General features: G+C 42.6%; 1 protein-coding gene across 14 annotated transcripts in view; it reads right to left on the bottom strand.

Annotated features, from left to right (window-relative positions):
* The window catches only part of LOC111144570 (transforming acidic coiled-coil containing protein 1), an 88174-nt gene that overhangs the window by 42387 nt on the left and 27931 nt on the right, over positions 1 to 17856 (bottom strand). For 7 of the 14 annotated variants that reach the window (XM_022498913.1, XM_022498917.1, XM_022498912.1 and 4 more), the window contains exons 1-2: positions 16958 to 17846; positions 15883 to 15998 (exon numbers count right to left, since the gene is read on the bottom strand). The exons of 1 other annotated variant lie outside the window; for it this stretch is intronic. In XM_022498913.1, coding sequence (XP_022354621.1) covers positions 15883 to 15998; positions 16958 to 17118 — 277 coding nt within the window. In that variant the 5' untranslated portion in view covers positions 17119 to 17846. Of the gene's footprint in view, positions 1 to 15882; positions 15999 to 16957; positions 17847 to 17856 lie in introns of those variants that run through there. 6 more of the 14 variants (XM_022498918.1, XM_022498920.1, XM_022498921.1 and 3 more) reach the window with 2 other exon arrangements.

Genomic DNA, 17856 nt, shown 5'->3' with positions numbered 1-17856 from the left:
CTCACAACAATCCTGTGACCTATTTTTTTAATCCTATCTCACAGATGAAGAAATCATGGCTCAGAATGGTTAACACACACACACACACACACACACACACACACACTCACGCACAAGGTTGCACAAAGGAAGGTGGAGGGAGAGAGGGGATGGCAGCTGGATTCTAGTTTGGAGCACAGGCAGGCCATGGCTCAATCATGTAGATAGTCCCCCAATTAATTCCAGAGCTATCTCCATTGTCTAATTTCTCTTCATTCACGGGAAACTCCAAGTGGGATCGCAAGCCAAGGAAGAAAGGGTCCAGGATGGGGGATCAAATGCTATGATGTGACACAAATATATTAATTACACTGTCAGATCCACTGAGGGTGGGCATCTGAGAGTCAGGAAGCAGAGGAACAGTCTCTAGGAATAAAGTACGAGTACTATGCATCTGAGTGCTCAGATGTGAGATGAAGAATTCCTATGGCCATGTTGGGATACACATCTCAAATACAAGAAACTATTCCCACTAGAACTATTCTAGTTCTATCCTCACTGGTAGAGATAATCCCACAGTTGTACAATCTCCCATGTTGTAATATATCTTATAATTGGGAAACCTCAATCTATACAACTATAGAGTAGAACCTCTGGTTACCAAGATCCTGGCCTGAATTTCTATATTCGAGCCCAAAATGTGGGTCTTTGGTATTCAGGGCCACATAAAAGATATACAGAAAATAACACAAACTTGGAAGGCCCAGCAATGACAGTGAAGTTTTATGAATGTACAACAGCAACTGACTATAAGCTGCAGTACTAAGATATTCTAAAGATCCAAACCAGATGTTCAATGTCACCACTCCCTAATTAATTTAAACCATACGCTTCATCAGGACTTGAAGCCCTAAAATCAAATCACAAAAGATTTTCTAAGATAATCATCTAACCAACCATGAACAGGCCCTCATGACCTGCAGCATACACTGTACTAGGCATAAAGAGACCACAAAATAAGTGCATGGGGCTGATAATCCAGTTAAGGAAACAAGAGCCGCACTCAAAGCCCCTTCAGAGAACAATCACGTGCTGAACAGCGAGGGGAAAAACTACCACCTTCTCATATGGTCGCCACATCACATGTTTTATACAGAAAACACCAGCGCTGCTGGACTTCTAACTTAAGGGAGTCAGTTTCTCATATCACCAACTTCTCTTCCCTTTCTAAAGGAGTGATTCTTTCTTTGAATTTGCCTTCATACTCAGCAAAAGAAGAGAACTTTCTACAGCATTATATGAAATAATTATTTATTTTTAAAAGCTGACTAAGTTGTGTTTTAAGAGAACCCTTTTTGGGGCGGGGGAGGGCGGGAGCAGAAGGAGAGAGAGAGGGGGAATCTTAGCAGGTTCCATGTCCAGCACACTAGCCAGACATGGGGCCCAATCCACAACCCTGAGATCATGACCTGAGCCAAAATCAAGAGGTGAACACTTAATCGACAGGCGCCCCTAAGAGAACCTTCATTACTGACTTAGACGCAAGCTGGGAGGAGGTGGGATGAACAAATACAGGGCATCTAAGGTATGGATTACAGGAGTGCTTAGGAAATCAGCGACTGGACCAAGCTTAGCATTTCCTCAGAGAGGAAAGTAAACAGCTGTTCTCAGTGCTGGCTCAGAGCAGAATGGGTCAGAGCCCACAATTGATTTCCTAATGTGGCACTCATGTATTTGTTCTACCACTCCCCAGGGAACAGACAGAAATAGGCCCCCAAATCACTTCAATTCCCCCTCAAACCCAAACTTAGTTCATATTCCTTTGGTAACAAGGGCAACAATCAATCCCCTGAAATGCAATTGACAGAAGAGGAGCACAGTATAAACACTAAATTGCAGACAGTAATAGTGTTTCCTAGAACTAAGAGTTTAGAACAACAAAAAAAAATACTTCACTTATCTGATCCTCAAAACATTACCCAAATGGATCCTCAAATCAACCCTGTGAAAAAGGCACAGCAGGGCTTATTAATTCCACTTAAAAATGAGACACTGTAGGTTAACAAGTTAGATAACTTAGATAATCTAAGTAGATAAATTCCTAGAAAGACACTAATTACTGAATCTAACTTAAGAGGAAATGGAAAATCTGAATAGATCTAAAACACAGAGACTGAATTGGTAAATTAAAAACTCCCCCACCACACACACACACACACACACACACACTTGGATCAGATTGGTGAATTCTACCAATTATTTAAAGAATTAATATTGGGTGCTTGGTTGGCTCAGTTGGTTAAGCGTCTGCCTTTGGCTCAGTTCATGATCTCAGGGTCCTGGGATTGAGTCCTGCATCGGGATCCTTGCTCAGCAGGGAATCTGCTTCTCCCTCTGCCCCTCTCCCAGCTCATGCTCTCTCTTTCTCTCAAATAAATAAAACCTTAAAAAAAATAAGAGTTAATATCAATTCTTCACAAACTCTTGTGAAAAATATGAGGGGAAAAGACTTCCTAATTCATTTTATCAGGCCAGTATTACCCTGAAAACCAAACCCAAAGCTATCACGAGAGAAAGAAACTACAGACCAATATCTCCTATTGAAAACAGAAGCAAAAATCCTCAACAAAATACTATCAAACTGAATCCACCAACACATAAGAAAGATTATGCATCATAAACAGTGGGATTTATCCAAGGAATGCAAGGTTAGTTTAACATCTGAAAATCATCTAGGGTAATATAGCAACAGAATGGAAGACAAAACCCACATGATCATCTCAATATATACAGAAAAAGAATTTGACAAAACCCAACATCCTTTCATGACCAAAAACACCAAACAAACTATGCACAGAAGGGAACTTCCTCAACTTGATAAAGAACAGTCATGAAAATCTACAGCTAATGTCTTACTTAATGGTAAAAAGATTGATGCTTTCCCCTTAAGATCAAGAACAAGACAAGAATATCAGCTTTTGCTATTTCTATTCAAAACTGTACGAGAAGTCCTAGCCAGGTCAGTTAGGTAAGGAAAAGAAATTAAAAGCATCTAGGTTGGAAAGGAAAAAGTAAAAACTGCCTCTGTTTGCAGATGAAATGTGCAACGATTATAACTAATAAATGAATTGAAACAAATTTGCAAAATACAAGATCAATGTGCAAAAATAAATTGTATTTTTATACACATGCAATAAAAAAATCCAAAAAAGAAATTAAAAAAACAATTCTATTTATCATAGTACCACAAAGAATAAAACACTTAAAAATAACAGAAGGGCAAGACTTGTACTCTAAAAACTATAAAACATCATTTGAAGAAACTAAAAATATTAATAATAGAAAGACATCCTATATTCATGGATTGGAAAATTTGATGCTGTTAACATGACAGTATTCCCCAAATTTATCTACAGATTGAATACAATCTTTATGAAAACCCCAACTGGCTTCTTTGCAAAAATTAATAAGATGATCCTAAAATTCAACATGTGAAGAACCGAGAATAACTAAAATAATCAAAAAAACAAAGTTGGAGGACTCTTATTTCCTGATTTCAAAAATTACTACAAAGCTACCATAATCAAGACAGTGTAAGATAAACATAAGGAAAGGTATATAGATCAATAAAACAAAAGTTCAGAGTCCAAGCCTTACATCTATGATCAACTGACTTCTGACAAGGTTTGTACAAGGGCACAAAATTAATTCAAACAGACTTTAACAAATGATGCTGGGACAACCGGCTGGACATCTACATGCAAAAGAAAGAAGCTGCACCATCTCCTTACAGTATATATAAAAATTAACTCAGAATCAATCACAGACCTAAATGTAAGAGCTCAAACTATAAACTCTTAGAAGAAAATAAAGGAATAAATCTTTGTGACTGTGGGTTAAAAGGCAAAGCGTTCTTGGACATTTTGTCAAGGGACAAAAGAAAAAGTAGGAAACCCAACTTCATCAAAATTAAAAACTTTTACACATCAAATGATGCCATCAAAAAAGTGAAAAGAGGGGCACCAGAGTGGCTTAGTGGGTTAAGCCTCTGCCCTCGGCTCAGGTCATGGTCTCAGGGTCCTGGGATGAGCCCCATGTTGGGCTCTCTGCTCAGCAGGGAGCCTGCTTCCCCCCCTCTCTCTGTCTGCTGCTCTACCTACTTGTAATCTCTCTCTCTGTGTCAAATAAAAATATAAAATCTTTAAAAAAAAAAAGTGAAAAGAGGGGCTCATGGTTGGCTCAGTCAGTTAAGTGCCCAACTCTTATTTCAGCTCGGGTCCTGAGATCACTCAGTGTTGGGCATGGAGCCTGCTTAAGATTTTCTCTCTTCCTCTCCTTCTGCCCTCCATCCCCCAAAAAAGTGAAAAGACAACCCCCAGAATGGGAGGAAATATTTACAATCACATATCTAATAGGGGACTCTAAAGTACTCTTACAACTCAGTATGAAAAGATAAATAACCCAGTTAAAAAGTAGGCAAAGAATCTGTATAAACATTTTGCCCAAAAAGATGCACAAACAGCCAATGAGTACAGAAAAGATGCTCAACACTGTTAGATATTGGGGAAATGCAAATCAAAACCAGGAGATGTCACTTATCATATCTACTAAGATGGCTAAAATCAAACAGAGAGATAACAAGTGTTGCTAAGGATGTGGAGAAGCTGAAACCCTCATACACTCTTGGTAGGAATGTAAAATGGTGCAGCCACTTTGGGATAAAGTTTGACAGTTCCTCAAAGTGTAAGAAATAGAGTTAACATATGACCCAGCAATTCCACTAGATACATACCCAAGAGAAATGAAAACACATGTCCACACATAAACCTGAACAGGAAGTGTCTGTAGCAGCATGAATCATAATAGCCCCAAAGTGGAAATAACCCTAACATCCATCAACTGAACAAAATATGGCATATCCATGTAGGAGTACTAACTGACAATAAAAACGAATGAAGTACTGATACATGCTACAACATGGACACGAACAGAGGCAGTCACAAAAGACTACAGACTGTATAGTTCTAGTTATATAAAATGTCCAGAATAAGCAACTCTACTGAGACACAAATTAGATTACCAGATTCCTAGGACTAGAGGGTGGAATGGCAAAGGAATGTCAATGGGTTCAGAGTTTCTTTGGGGGTGATGAAATGTCCTAAAAATTGGAGGGAGGCAACAGTTGTACAACTCTGTTAATATACTAAATACTAAACATCATTGAATCCTAGACCCTTAAAATGTGTGAATTGTATGGCATGTGAATTAGATCTCAATAAAACTGTTAAAAAATAAAAAAGGGATATGGCTCAAAGGCTCAGAGCGGGAGCACTGTCCTCCAATTCCTACTAAAATGTTCTACTACACCACAGACTTACATTTCAGAAAATGCTTTAAATAGTCTCTTATATATATCATTTGTAGGGACACGTAATTCAGAGAGGTGTAGGTCTCACCATCACATCAATTTAGGATTTTAAATTTCTCTTGAGGAAGCCTATAATGTGCTAGATAGAGTCTATTTACAGAAAAAGGTGAAAAAAATGACATCACTCCTCTCTCCTACAACAGACACAGAGAATTTAAGAACCAGCCTAGAGACAGGACAATGAGCAAGCTCTAAGCTTTGTTCTTGTTTGGGGAGGAGATGTTGTTTTTTTCAATGCTAATTTTTAACATTTGACTTCTTTCAAGACCTCCCTCACACATTCCCCTGTTAAAACTATCTCTTTGCTGCTAAAACTCCTGGAGAAGCCAAGGAGGCCAAGAAGCCTAGGAAACAAGCCGGCTAGCTTCCTCCAGACTACGCTCGGTGGAGGTCTTAGGCCCTAGTCCCCACAGCAAACCAGAGCACCCAAAGCAGAGCTGATATTCCATTGGTGCCCCGCCATGCGGGGCCAGTGTGTGACACATAAAGGACTTCCTTCTCAACTGATTATCTTTTACATACAGAAAAAGTACATGTAAGTAGTGGTAAAGCTGTGCAGCTCTAAACCAACAGCTGTAAAGGATTAACATTTGTTCTTCATTTGACCTTTTCCCTTTGAAGAGCTCTCCTCCCTCAAATGTATGGCTTGGTCTTGCCCTCCCACCCCCTCCTCCCCTGTTTGAATCCAAGCTTTAGGAGGGAAATAAGTGTGATTCTGGCACTTGTGCCAACCCCTTCCTGCTAAAGTGATCTGACCTGAGGAGACTGTTAATAAGGTACATATTAGCATTTAGGCATGTGTCCAAAATTCGAGGGTTTTTTTTTTTTCCAGCTTTACATCTGAATTCCCAGTCAGTCCCTCTGATTACCCCAAAGCTGAAATGTATTTTATATATGTACATTCTTAGCCACTTAGTCAAGGGCACAAGCCTTAAAATAGAGTAGAAGTGGACACGATCTATATTGCCTGCAGGAGGGATAACAGTACAAGCAGGCCTTTTCCAGGAACGCTGGGTAGAACCTCAGGGTATAGGCTGTAGAACTCACATTCCCCTGACAACCACTGGGCCCCCAGGTCACCCAGAAGCATGAGAATAAGGAGGGGATTCCAAGTGAGTGAGTCAAGGCAGGAAAATGCGGAACATCCTCTTAGCTATGCCATAATTTTAAGATGTCACTACTTAAAGCAAAAAAACATCAACACCCAACACCCTCTCCACACCCACACCCACCCCTGACCAAACCCAGACGGCAACAAATAAACTGTCCAAACTTCCTCCTCCCCACCCTCCAGGAAAAAAAAAAAAAAAATTTAAAAATTACCAAGTAAAACACTACTCAGGAGCTGCAGAAGGGTGCAGGGGCAAGTTTAGTAGTTTTTTGCAAGAGACAAAGCGCCAGATGCCATTTCTCCTGAGATAAGCTTCTAACTCCTGACGAGGCTTACTGCAAAATAGGACTCCATAGTTAAAGAATAATCTGGAAAGCGACTTAATAAGCTGAAAAAGCTTATACTAAGGATAAAGAAAACATTTCAAATGTCCAAACCAGCTTGTTATGCTGTTTTACTTAAAGAGATCCAAACTCTACTCTGAAGGCCAAGATCACAATTTCGTAAGAGGGAGGGGCCCACCAAACATGAGTGTCTGACCACCAGGCAGCCAAACCTTCTTCCCAGAAACCCATCCAACAATGAATATGTTCTTCTCGCTCCTGAGATGCCTTGGAGTTTCAGAGCCATCTGGATTTGTTCAAGGTTACATTTCAAATACATTAGAAATCCCCCACCACAGACAGAAACTGTGGAAGGCCCTCCCTGTAGGACTTTTCCTCCATCCTCAACCCCTGCAGCAGGAGGAGCAGAGAGAAAGAGCACGTGCTAACAGATGGGACTCCTCTGAGAGATGTGAAATTGTGTAACTTCACCCCATTGCTGCCAAACAACCAGAATGTACATCTCTTCAGAAATAATTACTGGAGAATTCAAAATACCAACTGCCTCTCTCACAAAGTAGCAACCACCCACACAGGAGCTGGGAGCTGATGCAGGATAAAGGAAAAGAGAAATGAGCCTCCAGACAGAGCAACAGCAGCCGATTCACCAGGCACATCAGATGCCGCCACAACAGGTCAGGGACCCTGGTTGAAGACCGTGTTATTTCTCTTGTCTCTTCTGCTCCTGCAGTCTAAGAAAAGGGGCAAAAGGAAGGGGTGGGTAAAGTAGCCAAGAGGCCCCAGGGGAAGAGAATAATAAAAAAGTTTGAAGTCTTTGAAATCATACCCTTTGGTATAAGTTTTTTTTAAGAAATAGAAAACAGTTTTATGCTAGTCAGCCTCCAAGATGGCCCACAGTGAGGGTGCCATTTACCAGGTGAGATGAATCCCATCTCCTGGCAATCATGCCGTTGGACTGATCCGTGGAACCAAAAAGATATTGTGGAAATAACTGTGACTTCTGAGGCTAAGTCATAAAAGACATTACAATTCCCATCTTGCTCTTGCATCACTCACTCTGTGGCTAGTCAGCTGCCATGCCAGAATACTCAAGCAACCTCATAGACAGAGAGGTCCGTGCACATAATAAAGAACTTGCCAGGCAGGAGTGAGCTACCTGAGGATAAGTTCTTCCAGCCCCAGTCAAGCTCTTAGATGACTACAGTCCCAGCCAACACTGTGCCTTCTCACAAGTAACCTAAGCCAGACCGCCCAGCTAAGCTGCTCCCCAGATTTCAGGCATATGAAAACTACGTGAAATAATATTTATTGTTCTAAGCTGCTAATAAGTTTTGGAGTAATTTGTTATGCAGCAATAGATAACTAATACAGGCCTCTTAGAAACTCCTCTTTCTATCCCAAAATAGGTGCAGAGTCCCAGGAGGCTGCAAACATCTCTGCACGTACCTCTTACCCACACACAACTCACAGGTGGAGAGAGAAACCAAAAGCTACTAGTGAATATGTCCCCTTCCTCTTAATTTCTCACTGATGAGCTGAAGTGAAGCATTAAGGGTGCAAAATGTTTTCAACAGAGCTGCTTACCCAGTAACGTTTTTTTTCTTTCCTGTGTTGCTGGCTCTGTGTCTAAATTTTGCTACTAACTCCTGATATTCAAAATTCCTGAAGTACATTTTTTTATTTCACGTATTATACGTGCCAAATTAATAAATGTGGAATATATATCCCCAATTGACCTTTTTTTTTTTAAGTTACTTTCACTTAATAGGGTACTTTTGAAGGATGTTCTCTCCCCATCATACACTCTTGTCCTGGCAACATTTTAAGAACCTTTATTTCCTCTGGTAAGTTTTCTCTTTAATCAGTGAAGAGAGAGAATCGCGGATGCCCTGGGGAGATAAGCTATATAATATGTCCCATAAAGCTCTCGAAGTGCAATCTTAAAAGTTGAATTTAAGACCCCACTCTACTATGAGCAGTAAAGACGCTAGCCTTGATTTCCCAATCTTTGGAATGGAGATCACATGCATCCTATCTCATAGCATCAATGTTCTAAATATCAAGTGAGATGCTGAAAAGAAAAAAAAAAAAAAAGCCTACTTGCTTCCAATCCACTCAACATCAGCTGACGCAGAAAGCCAGGTGGTCTGCTAGGGGAGAGTCTTATGGTGGGAAAGCTGGAGATCAACAATATACTGTTTTATTTATATTATCAACAATATACTGTTATATTTCTGGCAATGACATGGGAAAGAGTGTACCTGGACTGGCTAGGAAAATATGTTTATCTGCCAAACATAACTGCCCGGTTACATTTTTTCATTTGTGAAATAATGAAATACCCACTTGGCCATTAACAATCTAACCCCTGGAGATCTGATCATGTTTGTGGAAACTCATAAAATTAGGTTCACATACAAGCAAAGGTGAGGGTGAGATCGAAACTTACAAGCAACAATCCCTTCCTAGACCCAATGCTAACAGTTTTCAGGCAGTTCGGCAACCCTCATTTATCACATCCCCACCAAAATGGCTGTTTTGTTCTGGGGTGATAAACCAGGATCTTCCCATCACTGACCTGAGGTTAGATTTCAATGAACTGGTTTATGCTGCCAGGACTTCCTATGAAGGGTGTTACTCCCCACTTGAAAAAGACACTACAAGTACTCTTTCACCTAAATGTTTAAATGGCTTTAGACCACATCCATTTCTTTTTAAGTGGAACATCTAATGGCAGCAACACCATTTTGGAAGGGTTGTCCCCAGCCGGACACATACACCCGATGCCTTCAACCACCACAAATTGTCAAACTAAGCTAGCTTGCTTTGTTTAATGCTCTGGTAAGCCCCAAACTGGGGAGTACAAGTCTGAAATCAGCTTAATCCTTACAACATTTCTCAAGAAGATCTTGAATTCACTGTTCGTTTTGAAAGAAAAATACTTTGTAGTTATTAAAATGTTTACTTTCAACAGGCAGACTTTTCCCCACCCCTAAGTTTTTTATTTTCCCCAAGAAAACTTTCTCTTTGGGCAGAACACCATACAGAAGCTCTACATGGCTCATTACACTGATATAAATAAAGCAACAAAGAAACATGGCCCTGATCCCTAAAAATGTATCTGGGGGGAAAAACAGAATTGTACCATGCTGCTGAAGTTTTCAAGCTTTAAACATCTTACAGGGCTATAATACAAAAATTTAAATTCAACTGTGAAAGAGCCAATTACATCAAAAAATAAAAAATAAAAAGATTGGGATGGTTTCAGGTATTGTTGAAGGAGCCATGGGGTTGAACTATTAGACTAGGTAAGATTAAGGGTCCTTATTAGTCCCATTATTTCTAGGAAATTCTACTAAAGCCATCCCTGTGGTAGGGACAGGGAGAGGATGTTAAACTAAATTCTTAGGAGAACCATACTCATGGATTCGACCGGAACACTTCAATAAATACTTAATGAAAAATGTCTGCATACTATTTTCTTATACATGTAACCCAAAGCCTTAGAATCAAAAACCTAAGGCTCACATTTTAATAAGATTTGCATTCTAGGTCTTAATATATGCATAGTCTGAAACAATCCAATAAATATACCATTTCAACCCTACAATATATACTAAAAATATACCACATCACCCATCAAATAAATTCTGAAACACCCAATTAAAACCATTAAATGAAATTAAAACCATTAAATTAAAACAATTAAGAAACACTTAAAGGGTAAAAATTTAAGATCTATATATTTGTACTTATACTAAATGATTCCGAAACTCTCTTCATTCTTTCCTAATTTCCTTTATTCATAACTCCTTGGATCTTTTAATTAATTGAAAATCAGGTACACTGACAGACCAATGACATCTGTGTTTTGCAAGGGAGGCTAATAGCCAGCCAGCCTAAACCAGTCTTACCCTAAAGCCTTACCTGACCATACAGGCCCACACTAATGGCACCTGGCACCATGCTTCATCATTAATTAATCATGGATAGCCTTGCTGCTTTCCTTTTATTTAAGATTTTATTTATTTATTTGACAGAGATAGCACCAGAGAGGGAACATAAGCAGGGAAGTGGGAAAGGAAGAAGCAGGATTTCCCATGAGCAGGGAACCTGGTGGGGCTAGATCCCAGGACTCTGAGATCATGACCTAAGGTAGAAGCTTAACGACTGAGCCACCCAGGCAACTGCCTTGCTGCTTTCTTTATAAAGTTATCCCAAATTACTTAGGCTTTAGATTTTTATCAAAATTGTCTTAAGTGTGGAACTAGGTCAGCAAACATTTTTGTCATGAGCCAAACAGTTAATATTTTAGGCTTTTGCAGGCCATTCTCTGTTCCAAGTACTCAGCCTTGCTATTTCAGGGGCTCCTGGCTGGCTCAATAGATAGAGCATATGACGGAATCTCAGGATTGTGAGTTTGAGCCCCACAGCGGTTGTGGAGCCTACCTAAAGACAAACAGAAACACCTTGCTAATTTAGTGTAAAAGCAGCCATATGAGACAACACCTAAATGAGCAAGTGTGGCTGCATTCCCATAACACTTTATTTATGGGCCCTAAAATTTGAATTTCATATAATTTTCACACAGCACAATTTTTTTCAACCATTTATAAATGTAAAAATAATTCTCAGCTCTCAGGCATAACAATAATTGGCCACAGCAGGAAGCAGGCCACATTTGGTCTATGAGCCACAGCCTGATTCCTGATCTAGACTACCAAAGTGTGTCAACAAACTACTTCACATTCCCCCCAGGCCTCCAGCAGTAAATATCAGCAGATTGATCCTGTTTATCTTTCCTTCTATTTCAGGGGAACTATCCTATGTCTTTGAAATACTGAGGCATCTAATTAACACATCAAACAGGGTAGATTTAACTAGTTGTTCCAAGGGCATATGAGAGCTTCAGCATGAATTAAGATTTTCTTTCTCAAAAAAAGGTAACAACCTATAAATGAAGGTCTGTGTGTGGTAAGGAGACTTCTAGTAGCAGAGGACATTCACTTTTAAAATCTAAAACGATGGACAAAACCACAGTTCACCAAAAAAAGGTGGGGGGGGGGGGGGGGGCCGGGGGGGGGGGGGGGAGGGGGTATGAACCGGAGATTGAACCTTCTTCAGAAGTCCTCTCACAGGTGATGTCTCCTCACTGACACAACCCCAGACAAAGAGAAGGAACAGTAATAGCAGCAGCTTAAACAGTCTTTGTTGGGGAGGAAGACAGAAAACACAGAATTACCAGCCCAAATATTACAGCCACTACTCTAGTATTTTCAAGGCACTTCTTTGGTTCAAGTTTTATTTTAGCAGTTAGTCTGAAACCAGCTTCTATCTGTGGCTTAAAAAAATCTCCGCAAGGTCATCTACCTTTTAATATCTAAAATGGCATATAACTCTGTCTCCAGAAGCATTATACAGAGTTCGGATACTGTAAGTTCCCCCAAAAAAACTTCCAATAAAAAGAAAATTAGGGGCGCCTGAGTGGCTCAGTGGGTTAAAGCCTCTGCCTTTGGCTCAGGTCATGATCCCAGGGTCCTGGGATCAAGCCCCGCATAGGGCTCTCTGCTCAGCAGGGAGCCTGCTTCCCCCTCTCTCTCTGCCTGCCTCTCTGCCTACTTGTGATCTCTGTCAAATAAATAAATAAAATCTTAAAAAAGAAAAAGAAAATTAACTTCAAATAGACGTAGAAAATCAAATGTTTCCCTGTGTTCCAAGAATCAGATGGAGTTTGGTGGGCCACGGGTATGGGATACAGGATACAGCCCATACACTGGAGGACCATTATATATAGAAAACCAGGATCTTTTACATATGTTAACTTCAATCCCTGACTAACAACTCATAAATCATCCCTCCAGAAGATATAGTCTTATATAAACTACCTGCTGCCCTACCACGTCCTGACACCACAGAAATATGAAAGACCACGTCCTGAAACCACAGAAATATGAAAAACTAACTTTGTCAAGAGCCAAACAATTAACAATTTCAGGAGAAAGAGGACCATCCAAGCCTAGAAATTAAGACTTCAACATGAAATAAGTCTCTAGGAATTTTTGTCCACTGATACCGTTCCTGGTTAGACCTGTGCTTTGGCAGTATTTTTGTATTTACTGTGCATGTATACCAAGGCCATCAACAAGACTCTGGACTAAGTCTCCTTCTACAAGTTGGGCAGAAGTTCTCAAAGGCAGGATACTACCAGGCTAATATGCAATCATCCTATTATTTAAAGATTCTAAATTGAAAGTCTTCTTAATACGGAGCGGTAATTTCCCAGATTGTACACCCTTCCCTCAGCCCCTGCCAAAGACATGGCCTTCAGTCACGATCTACTACTCCACAGGGCTTCCCTGGTCCAAGACTCTCTAAAAGAAAACCTTTTAGAGAGAGTAAGAAATAGAGTATGAGCTAGAAGTTACCAAAACATATTTAAAAAAAAAAAAAAAAAAAAGAGTCAGTGGCACAGGAAGGACCAAACAATTGGGTCTCTATGGCTCTGGGGGCCTGAGCCATACAGGCCTCTACGCAATTAGCGAAGAATTTGTCAAGATGAATCAGACTACCAGCTGACAGAATGGTGAGGAAGGGGCCGCCCAAGCTGAGGGCAATTTAAAGAGACTTTCAAATAGCTACTTAACATGTCTGGTGAGCATATTTAAATTTGATGGGAAAGCTTCAAAATAGTTCTTTCCAGCTTTCAAATCTCCTTTCTGATCTGCCATCTTAAGAGAGAAAAAGGGAAGCTATGAAGAAGTGCATCTTCTGTGTTGTGAGGCTCAGTGCCACACTCGAGTGCTCCAGTACATAAACTTGCCTGTTCCCATGCAGTCTCTTCCAAAAACAATAATGAAAAGCAACCAGGATGAGTTGAGAATATGGCTAAATTTTCAGCAGGGGAAGAGCAGTAGAAAGTTCCCGATTCAAAGCAAAATCAACTCACAAAAAGTGGGGATCATTTCACCAATAATGCCAGCTCCACAGCGAAGTCTATCACAAAGCACCTGACTTCCCTAAGCAACCTGTGAGGAAGTCACGAAGCCATAATGTACGGTAACTGCTAGAAAAAAAGTCATCATTAGGTCAAAAACTAGTTAAGAGAATAACTGAAAGCTGGCTCTATCTACCATCGTAGGGTGACAGTGACAGATAATGGAAAAGAGAAAGCACTCAACAAGGACATATGTGCTAGAGTCCCTTCTCCAGACAGCAGCTACTTACTCTTTGAAAAGGGATGTCAAAGCATGATGTCTCTGCTCAAAGCCCTCTGCTGTGGGTTAAACTGTGTCCCTCAAAAAGATATGTTGAGGGGCTCCTGGGTGGCTCAGTTGGTTAACTGTCCAACTCCTGATTTCGGCTCAGGTCATAATCTCAGGGTGGTGAGATCAAGCCCTGTGTGGAGCTCTGGGCTAACGTGGAGCCTACTTAAGATTCTCTCTCTCCCTCTGTCCCTTCCCACCTCAAGTACTCACTCTCTCTTTAAAAGGAAAAAAAAAAAAAAAGATATGTTGAGTTCCTAACTCCCCATACCTGTGAATGTGACCTTATTTGGAAATAGTACCTTTGCAGATGTAATCAAGTTAAGATGAGGTCATACAAGATTAGGAGGGTCCCTATATCCACTGACTGGTGTCCTTAAAAGAATGTCATGTGAACGCACAGAAACACACAGCAAAAGCCTGTCATGTAATGAAGACAGAGACTGAAATTATGCTGCCACAAGCCAAGGAACACCAAGAATTACTAGTAACCACCAGAAGCTAAAGGAGACAAGAAAGGATTCTTCCCTAGAACCTTTGGAAGGAACATGGCTCTGTGGCTCTGCTGACACCTTGATTTTGGACTTCCAGCCTCCAAATCTGTGAGAGAATACATTTCTGTCATTTTAAGCCATTACAAAATGTTCCAGACTTCCCTTTATCTGGCTAACTTCAGCTCCTACTGTTCTCTCCCTAGTCATTCCACTCAAGCCACACTAGCCTCTTTCCTGGTCCTCAAAACCCTCCCACCACCGGGCCTCGCCCCATCCCAGGATGGTCCTGCTTCAGGCCTTTGCGGATACCATTCACTCTGCAGAAAGGGTTCTCTCCCCAAGAATCTGCAAGGCTGTTCCCTCAATCTCCCCTCAGGGCTCTGCTCAAGTTCCCTTAGGCTCCACCTAATTACCCTTCAGCATCTCTATTCCCACCCCATACACCCTATTCTCCTTCCACTGCTCTATTTTTCTCCATAATACTTAAGACAAGCTGACATAAATATCTTGCTTAACCTTTAAAAGATCCATCTCCCTCCATAATGTTAGCTTAGTGACAGCAAGATTTTTTCATTGCTGAATCACAGCGTACTCTATTAAGTGGATAAACAGATTCTATCAGGACAGGTGAAATTTTACTCGAAACTGGCTGAGTGACAAGAAAGGTTTCTACTAATTAAATGGAACAACAGAAGCTTTTGTAGACGAAGGACAGGCTCAAGGTTGAGCTCTGAGGGGGCTAGGAGACAATCTCTGTGCCAGGTTTTCTTAGGTAGACTGAGAAGCTCACCACCATTCCTGTGTAGATGAGGGGAAAGGTGAACAATTTCAAAGATTCCTTTCTATCTAAATAAATCAACTCTTACCTATAATTTTTGTCCCCAGCCACACACACACCCCTGAAGAAAGTGATTTAGCTTCAGAAATAGCCAAAGCCAATTTAAACATACCTCCCTCCACCTCTGCATTACCACACATATTTTTGGTTTTGGGGAGGCTGGGGGGAAGGGCGCAGCAGGAATATCTGATAATGATAATTTCATCTTGCAAATACACAAACTACTTAGGAAGAAAGCCTCTGACCACCATATTCCTAAAAAGCAAACAAAAACATTTCAAATAAGCCAGAAGCTTTAAAACAACTTTCCTAGTAAGTACTCAATCCAAAGCTTTTTAAATGGCCTGAAATTAACACTCCTCCTTTCCTCATTTACATCTTCAAAACTTTAAACAAAAGAGACAGAAAATGAAAGTCTTTCTTTACCTTGGGTTTTGGCCCCTGGTCCTGCCAATCCTAGGGATGAATCACAGGATTCCTTGAGAGGCGATCTGATTGGTGTTTCAGCTTCAGGGGTCTCAAAATTACCTTCAGAATCCGAGCTGCCAAGGGGGAAAAATGAGGAATTACCACTTTCAACGGTATTTCCGACACCCTTTACAGTCTACGTATGGACAGAGGCTAAAGTCCAGCATTTTTGCCTAACTTTACAACCCACTAGTCCCAGCAGGGACTGGCCTGTGGGAGCTCACCATGGGGTTTTCTTGCTGGGCCCTTCTGGGCCTTCTGCCTGACATCCCATCTCCCTGATATTCCTCCATCCTCCTGAGCTTTTCTCCGTCACGATTTATTTCCGAGGTCATCCTTTCTTCTGATATCCCCCCAAAAACGCTTTTCAACAGACTCCTTTTCTAACAAGAACCCCTTCTCATAGGCTTAAAAAATTAAGATTGCCCCCTCCTCCTAAAAATTAAGTCAGCTCTCGCCACGATCCCTTTTTCTTAGGCAGGCCTCTACCTGTCTGGAACTCACTCGGCCCCAAGCTGAGAATACGGTCACCTGCCTTCCTCAGTCACTCGGTGACAGCTCAGCAAAGACCACCATTTCTCACCAGCTGCCAGGGGCCTGTCATCACGCGACCTTCTTTACCAAGGCTGCATTTTCGGGACACACAGGGACACCAGGAGGGCCTGGGAGCGACTTCTTCCCCACAGGGAGGGCCCCAAGTTCTACGGGTGTGATCAGTGACACTGTGTGTGTAGGGGCGGGGGCGCGGGGCTCAAAGCTTAAGAGAAAGTGACTGAAGCAGACCGGGATGCGGAAAGACTGCAGATGCCGGGTTAGGTTCTGAATCGAGCTCATACTGAAACGGGGGAAAGGTAACACCGGACAGAACATCCTGAACTTTCGAATGCACAGCGGGGCCCCTGCTACGGGTAGGGACGCAGCGTTGCGATGATAATGGTTACGCGGCTGAGCGACCACACACACGCACACAGAATGAGCCGCAGATGGATGGATGGCAGCACGTCTGCATCTTGGCAGGGATGCGTGTACTTGCCTGAAACTCAAGGATTTGGTCTCGGCTTGCGAGTCCTCCTCCTCGGGGTCGCCCTCTGGCCCTCCGGCCTCGTCCTCTCCGGCGCCCCCGCCGCGCACCGCGGACCAGGTCCATTTCGCCCACTGCACTGGGGACAGGATCTGCCAAGGGCTGAACGCCATGAGCGCGGCTCCTCTGGCTCCAGCTCCTAGGAGTAGGGGAAGGGGGAGAGCCTTTTTTCCTTTTCAAAATGGAGGGAACGGGTGACAGACGCCTGTAAGCGTTTCCAGCGGAGGCGCGGATGTGGTTAAACGAGCGCCGTCGGGGGCCCGGGTGGAGCGCTTCCTCTCCGCCGGTAGGCAACGCCGCTTCCTCCTCGTCCTCCTTCTCGAACGGTGCGGTCGCGGCCACCCCCGCGCCGGCGACTCCCGCGGGGAAGATCCCTCTCCTGGGGCCTCCTCAGGGCCCGGCCCGCGGCGCCGGGCGGCTCGGGTCTTGGGGTCTCTGGCTCCCGCCTCCCGGCCGGCGGGGCGCGCATCAGCTGCCGCGGGAGCCGCGCCCCAGGAGCCGCCCCCTTGGACCGTACTATTAGCGCGCGCGGGCGGGGGCGGCGGCGGCGCCGGGCCTTTGAAGTCCTTGGCGGGCCCGCCCGATCCCCCCGCCGCGGCGCCACTCTGGTCGCGCCCGGACTTCGGGAAGGGGGCTGCTGGGCTGCGACTCTGGCGGGCAGAGCGCCCAAGCGCCCCCAACAGCTCTGTCAGCTGCAGAAGCCGGGAAGATCCTTTTTCTGGGTCCGCGCACGCTGGACTTTTCCTCCTTCCCTTCTTATTTTTTCGTCTTGCTACTGTGACTTAATGGCGTTGTAACATTGAACCGCACAGAAGTGAAGCCCCGTATTTAAAAACACACGCGCGCGCACG

The sequence above is a fragment of the Enhydra lutris genome, unplaced genomic scaffold, assembly GCF_002288905.1.
Source record: "Enhydra lutris kenyoni isolate GAN:26980312 unplaced genomic scaffold, ASM228890v2 scaffoldscaffold11, whole genome shotgun sequence".
Taxonomy (NCBI): domain Eukaryota; kingdom Metazoa; phylum Chordata; class Mammalia; order Carnivora; family Mustelidae; genus Enhydra; species Enhydra lutris.
The sequence above is the reverse complement of the archived record's forward strand: the minus strand, read 5'-3'. Positions and strand labels throughout refer to the sequence as shown.